The sequence below is a fragment of the Oxyura jamaicensis genome, chromosome 2 (assembly GCF_011077185.1).
Source record: "Oxyura jamaicensis isolate SHBP4307 breed ruddy duck chromosome 2, BPBGC_Ojam_1.0, whole genome shotgun sequence".
Taxonomy (NCBI): domain Eukaryota; kingdom Metazoa; phylum Chordata; class Aves; order Anseriformes; family Anatidae; genus Oxyura; species Oxyura jamaicensis.
This window is the reverse complement of record NC_048894.1, coordinates 135,360,873-135,367,299: the sequence shown is the minus strand read 5'-3', so window position 1 is coordinate 135,367,299 and position 6,427 is coordinate 135,360,873. Positions and strand designations below refer to the sequence as shown.

Below are 6,427 nucleotides of genomic sequence, written 5' to 3'. Positions count from 1 at the left end.
TTTGTTTTCAATAACTTCAGAGGCTTGGGAGATGGAAAAAATGGCTAGTGACTTAATTTTTTTCCCAGTCATTTTAAGAGCTAGTAATGTTATTTGTTCTTTTGTTTGGTAGAGAGAAGTATGGTATGACATATGTGAAGCCCATCATAAAAGAAGGCACTTTTCAACAAGTTACACAGGTGTTTCCTTGTAAAACTGGCTGCTGAAGTTAGTATCCTACAAGCTAGACAGTGAAACTAGCCTTGAAATGTAACAGAAAATCAGCAAATTGAATCTAGCCAAATTAGAAGAAGAAATGCTCCTTCTAGATTTCAGGGACATGTCTATTTTTTAATCTAGTTTTAAGTCGCTTTTGCATTGTTGAGAGGCAGAAGCGGTTTTATTCCACCCTGATGTGATTTGTATGGCTTTAGTATAGAAGTAACCAACTGTAAAAAAAAAAAAAGCTATAGCTATAGTGTGTACTTAATTGATAGTTATCTTGCTCAGTTATAACTGAAGTAAAATAGAAATTGTGGGAGTATTAAAAGTAGTTAATATGATCAGTGAATAAACCACGTTAATACAGAATTATGAAATGTTTCACAGTGTATTTGGGCAAAGTGAAGAAACTAACTTTGCACAACTAATAGTTTATTGTTTACAAGTTTCTATTCTTTCAGTTAAAATAGGTCAGGAAATTGAAATCCAGATGTTGTCATTTGCATTTGAGCTTTTTATTTAATGAAAATGTTGTTTTTTTAAAAAGGTTAGTGTTGGAACTTAAAATACCCATTTGGGCCACAGGAGTAAAAGCCTGAAGATCCTGTGTGCAGATAGCAGAATAAAACGCAAAAGGTTAAATTCCCCTAATCAGGGGGGAAATACAGTAACGTTGAAGGGCAGTTTAAAGAATGAGAAGAGCAGTGAGTTCTCGGCATCACAGCTTGGGGCTTTTACCCAGAATAAAAATCAAAGTTGAATTGCAACACCACCCAACGTAAGGAATGGCATCAGGATAAGCAACACACAGATTGACTTACCAGAACATCTTCATCTGAAACGCAGGAAAAAGCTGCCTTTGACATCTGTCGTGATGCTCTCTTGTTCCTGTTCTGATCACGACAGAGATCACTGAAGCCCTCTGTCATGTTGACTGTTCCTGCTGGAGATGTACAAATACCAGTTGAAGTGGTGGCTGAAACTGGGATGGCTAAACACTTCCCCACTCCTTCCTTTCAAACCCAGATATCTAAATCTAAATTAAGATCAGATTTTTAACTATGAATTGCTAATAAACTACGGTCTTCAAGCAATCTAGTAACGATTACAGAAAATGTGTGGATTCGTAATGCCAATTGTTTTGCAAATTTACGTGGCTGTCCTTAGCGCTATCACCATGTGATAAACCATTACAATTTATAGAATACATATGTTGTGAATTTCTTAAACTTCGAGCTTCTAATTTAAATGTAAAAAATAAAATACTGCTGCTAGAGCAAAACGGGTTCCTTGAAATGCTAACTGTGTGAGCTCGTGCCAAAATAGCTTCCCAGAAATACCATGAAGAAAGACAACCGAGAGAAGTGCTAAAAGAAAAGGGGAGCGGGGAGAGAAGGCCTTTCCGAGTCACGCCAAATGCTTTTTGGCTGCAAGCTGACAGAAGTTTCCGACGGCGCTGTTCCTGCTGCGGGACAGCGGCTGCCTGAAGGGCGCCCTCGGTGCTGCTGCGAGCCTGCGCATCGCGCAAAGCCGCCTGAAATTGCCTGGTGGGGCAAGACCGATGATATAAATCAACTTTTTTTCCTTCATTTTATTTTTGTTTTTGTCTTTAGGAGCGCAGCGGGCCGTTTCTTCAGGGACAACCGGCAAGGCGCTGACCCAAAGCAGCCCCGGCCCCGCTCCTCCCCTCACGGCCGTGCCCGGATCGAACCCGCCCCGCCGCGCATGCGCCCCTTGCGCTCCCCAGCAGGCAGCGCGCCGCGCCGAGGTCATCATGGCGGCCAGGGCGACCGGTGAGCGGGGGGGGGGGCGGCTCGGGAGGGGCGGCGGGGGTCGGTGGTGAGGCCCTGGCACAGGCTGCCCGGAGAAGCTGGGGGTGCCCCATCCCTGGAGGTGCTCAAGGCCAGGCTGGATGGGGCTTTGGGCAACCTGGTCTGGTGGGAGGTGTCCCTGCCCATGGCAGGGGGGTTGGTTCATTTGGTGTGATTTCTTCTTAGCTCCTAAAATGCGAAGGTCGAAGTCTGACCAGGTGATATGCTGGCAGTGTGCTGGTGTCCCGTGTAGTACTGGCTTTCTGGAGTGGCTTCATAAGGCAGCCCACCTGGAGTCATGAAATATAACCTTGTGTTCACTGCATTGCCTGAACTATGCTGATTTTAGGTTTCCAGACCCTCGTCAAATTTAATCTGTTACTGCACAGCACTCGACTACAGATAACAGACAACCAACCCACCTTTGATATCCAAAATCACAGCTAAGAAAAGATCAGTATCCTGCATTTTGTGTGCTTTGGTTCTTAAAGCCAACGATTCTTCTGAGGCTTCAGTGTTGACCTTCCCATTGACTTTGGCAGCTGTGTGAAAAAAGCAGGTCTGGAATAGCATTTAGGTAATTGGAGAGGGGAGCAGAAGGTTAACAACATAATATGCTGGTCTTGAAATTGCATTAACCCATAATGAGAGCTGTGAAACTTTGGTAAATGCCTTGAAAAACAGGGCGGTAAACACTATGGTGTTAGCTCAAGTAAGAGTTACAGCACTTAAAGCTGTTGCTGATGTGTTTGGGAATGAATTGTTAGCAGTGCTCCAAGTCTTAAAGTACTCTAATGTTTAAATTGAGTGGAGCAGAGGTCAGAATATCTCACCGAGCAAGCGCTTGTTCTGTATGTTTGGTATCAGAGTACTGGAAAGCAGAGAGGCCTGGTCATACGTGCTCAAGTTCAAACCTGACGTGTTGCATTACTGTACGTGAAAGAGGTCAACGAATGCTTACGTGCCGTCGTAGCGGTGTGTAAGGTTGCATTTTATCGTGTTCCCCGACTGATGGCAGTCACTTTCAGTTTCAGGCGGTGGCCGTCTGATTGACAGAATCCGCAAGTGGTATTACAACGCGGCTGGATTCAACAAGCTTGGTGAGTGTTTCTTTGAGGCTTAAAAACTTTGCACTATTAACAGTTCTCCATCTAGTTATGGGTCATAACTGGTTTATGTGCGTGCAATTTGATGCACATCTTTTACCAACGTTAGCTAATACTTTTCTTTCAAGAAGAAAACTATCAACAGCTTCAGTCACTGTGACTGCTACCTAGTAATGAGTCAGTGACTTCTTTTCTGTTGTTTCTGCTCTTCTCAGTGAAATAACTTGTAACAACTAAGGTTAAGTTGGAGCTGTTGAAAAAACTTCCAGAAAGCAATCCTGAAAGCTTGATTCTTTATTTTTTTCCCACTGAGTTAATTGCATGGGTTAGTACCTGCTAATCTTGTTACCTTCCCAAGGGCTGCATTCCAAACCGGAGAGATTGCTGCTAATAGCCGTTGGTCTGTCTGGTTTATTTGTGCAAAGTATTCAACCTGTACAAAAGGATTTAGCTATTTTTGCACTTTGTTCCACTGTAACTTGAGCTGATGTCTCTCTGGCCTGTATAATGGGAAAATAGCTGTAAAAATAGTGTAAAGGTCGTTGCCTTGATGGTATTATCATTAATTTGTCCCTTGTTATTACCAAGTCTGTTTCAACAACATAGATTGTAGAATTGTTCTTGAATGACAAAATAATATGAATATTCAGAGACTTACTGGTACTGGCTGCAACTGCAGGGCATCATTTAAAGAAGTTCACATGCCTGCCCCAGGAAAGCTAGAAAGAAAAAAAAAAAATTGAAAGGCTAAAGTTTGTCCTTTGACCACTCACTTCTAGAGGTGAAGTGCTATCTATCCACTGAAATTCTTGATGGCATTAATACGTTTGTTCCATTTTCTGTGAATGTGACTGAAATCTAGTGGGTAAACTAGCAGCCATGCATCTTGTGGATTGTTGGATTGGTTAAATTTCAGAAATTCTTCACTCCAGAAACAGGGTGGGGATCTTCTTACGCTGTCAGAAGGCTAGTTACACCTCCCTGAACTAAGTTCTGATGGGGGGAAGAAGTGGAAGCACAGGCACAAAAAATTTTCAGCAGGTTCATGTTTCCTTTGCTTGTTGTAGCTGATGGAGATCAAGGCATTATGCACGCTGGAGCTTAGAGAATAATTCTTACGTACTGAAATAGTCACATCTGCAGTTGACTGACTGCAGTGGAATCAGCTCTTAAATCCTTTACGTAGACAATGATCTGAAATCAAGGATATGTAAAAAAGTGAGCAAAAGTCCACCCATAAGATCATGAATAGTTACTGTTCTGCATATATTTTGCATAATCGTATGAAACCCATTGAATCAAATACCGATTTTCCATATTCCTTCTTAAGAAAAGGAGCAAGAGCAATCAGAGTATGTGAACGTCAGCAGTCACAATGTGTTCTCTGTGGGCAGTTAGGGGTTCTCTTTGCCTCGGTTGGTTTGGGTTTTTTCCTCATAATTTTGCATTTTAAGTGTTATGTCCATGTTATGCAAAAACACCTGTGTTGGTCCTAGATCTTAGGAACTGCTCAGTGATAATGTAAAATACTGTTGGTGCAGGATTAATGCGAGATGATACGTTCTATGAAGATGATGATGTAAAAGAAGCACTGAAGAGACTTCCAGAGCATCTTTACAATGAAAGAATGTTTCGCATAAAGCGAGCACTTGACTTAAGCCTGAAACATCAGATCCTTCCAAAAGACCAGTGGGTGAAATACGAAGAGGTATGTGTACGGGGTCGCCTCACGGTGGAGATCTTTAAGACTGATCATTGCAGTGTCATTGGGATTTTCAGTTTTTGTGAAGAGATACATGCTTACATGTTATTTAATTTATAACGAGTATGAGTGTGCATATCATAGGATACCTTTGAAAAACACAGCTTTTGAAAGCTGTTTAAAAATCTATATTTTAACATTGGAAATTATATCTTTTTGCTCAAGATGACAAAGGCTTAGACTACAGCTCAAAACTATAGCACTTCTATATTCAGATGAAATATTCTAAGCTGTCAGGTAAGGAAGTATGCTCTAAGTGGCTTTGAAATTCTTTTGAATGAGTTTCTTGGTTTTGCAGAAAATCTTGAGCCAAAGCTTTTACTCTTGAAAATGTCAATAATTTAAAGGAAGGTCTTGTATTAAAATAAATGTCTTACTGTAATTTGAAAACCAAATCAAGCTACGCCTTTCTTTTTATTTTTAATTAACATGTTCCTTTGTAGCGGAATAATTCAGACTTTGCATTACTGCTTGTTTCAGTTTTCTCCAAATCACCTGGCAGGAATTTTTTCACTAAACTTTGGACTGGAAGATAATATAAGAGCATTAATTTCTCTATAGAAGCAGAGGTTGCTTCTTGTGGTGTTATTGGTCATATTTTGGTATTGACTCTGCATAAGTTGCTTGAGCAGCAGTTTGATTTGCAGTTACGCACGGTCAAGGTGTTCTGTTTGAATCTGTTTGCAGTGCTGTTTAGAAGCTAAATTCAAAATAAGTTTCTCCAGTGCAAAGAGTATTTTACTTGGGCTTGATCTAATTAAAGTGGCTCTTGCACACTTGGATATTTGTCAAAAAAAAAAGTTGTTTATGAAGGTATAACTGAAACCATCATTTTACTTGTTAATGTTGGTGAGGCATTAGGAATTAGCAGTGGTTGCATTAGAGAGTTTGTCATTGCAGACTTGGTAGATACCAAGCTTATCTTTTCCGAGTGACCAGTGCAGTTCTTTTTTTCTCTTCTCCCGCTGTACATTGGTTTGTAGTCAAATCTGAGGAGGAATGAGAGAGAAGTAATCTGTAGGATGGTTTGAGTTGTTTCTGGACCTCCCTTTTGAGCTGAAGTTTACTAAGTTTAAATATTCTCTTCTTTTTCAGGATAAGCATTATCTTGAACCGTACCTTAAAGAAGTAATCCGTGAACGACTTGAAAGAGAAGCATGGAACAAAAAATAACTATTCAACTACTACTTCATGCGAATGTCCACATATTTCTGATATCTCTAAACATTTGGTTATTGAAGTCTTCAGGGAGGCAAATGTGAGAGGCTGAAGGAATACTTGTTTCAGCTTGTTCATGGGTTCTGTTCATCCAACTAAAATAAACGTGTCAAAGTATAAAATCTCCTTGGAAGACTTCTTTGTAAATGTTAACAGGCTAATGTTCAGATCTTTCCTATGAGCATATACATTACATATTAGCTTAATGGTATGCAGTCTTCATTCCAGCTTCTTACTCTTTTCAGAGTACAGCTGTTTCCTGCAGTTAGAGGGTAAAGTAAGAATTGCCCAAGGCTGCTGCTGCTGCTAGTTACTCTGTTAACTTAAAA

General features: G+C 40.6%; 1 protein-coding gene across 1 annotated transcript; it reads left to right on the top strand.

Moving 5' to 3' along the window:
• The first annotated feature begins 1,873 nt into the window (after positions 1-1,873).
• Positions 1,874-6,220, top strand: LOC118161377 (cytochrome b-c1 complex subunit 7). Its single transcript, XM_035316671.1, has 4 exons — positions 1,874-1,994; positions 3,041-3,112; positions 4,660-4,826; positions 5,976-6,220. Exons 1-4 carry the CDS (start codon positions 1,976-1,978, stop codon positions 6,051-6,053), a joined length of 336 nt encoding a protein of 111 aa, XP_035172562.1. The 5' UTR covers positions 1,874-1,975; the 3' UTR covers positions 6,054-6,220.
• The last annotated feature ends 207 nt before the right edge of the window (positions 6,221-6,427 follow it).

What these genes read in the sequence shown, in the direction of transcription:
- LOC118161377 (XM_035316671.1), top strand. An exon ending in GGCTGGATTCAACAAGCTTG is followed by an intron (nt 3,113 to 4,659) that starts GTGAGTGTTTCT and finishes CTGTTGGTGCAG; the next exon opens with GATTAATGCGAGATGATACG. An exon ending in AGTGGGTGAAATACGAAGAG is followed by an intron (nt 4,827 to 5,975) that starts GTATGTGTACGG and finishes CTTCTTTTTCAG; the next exon opens with GATAAGCATTATCTTGAACC.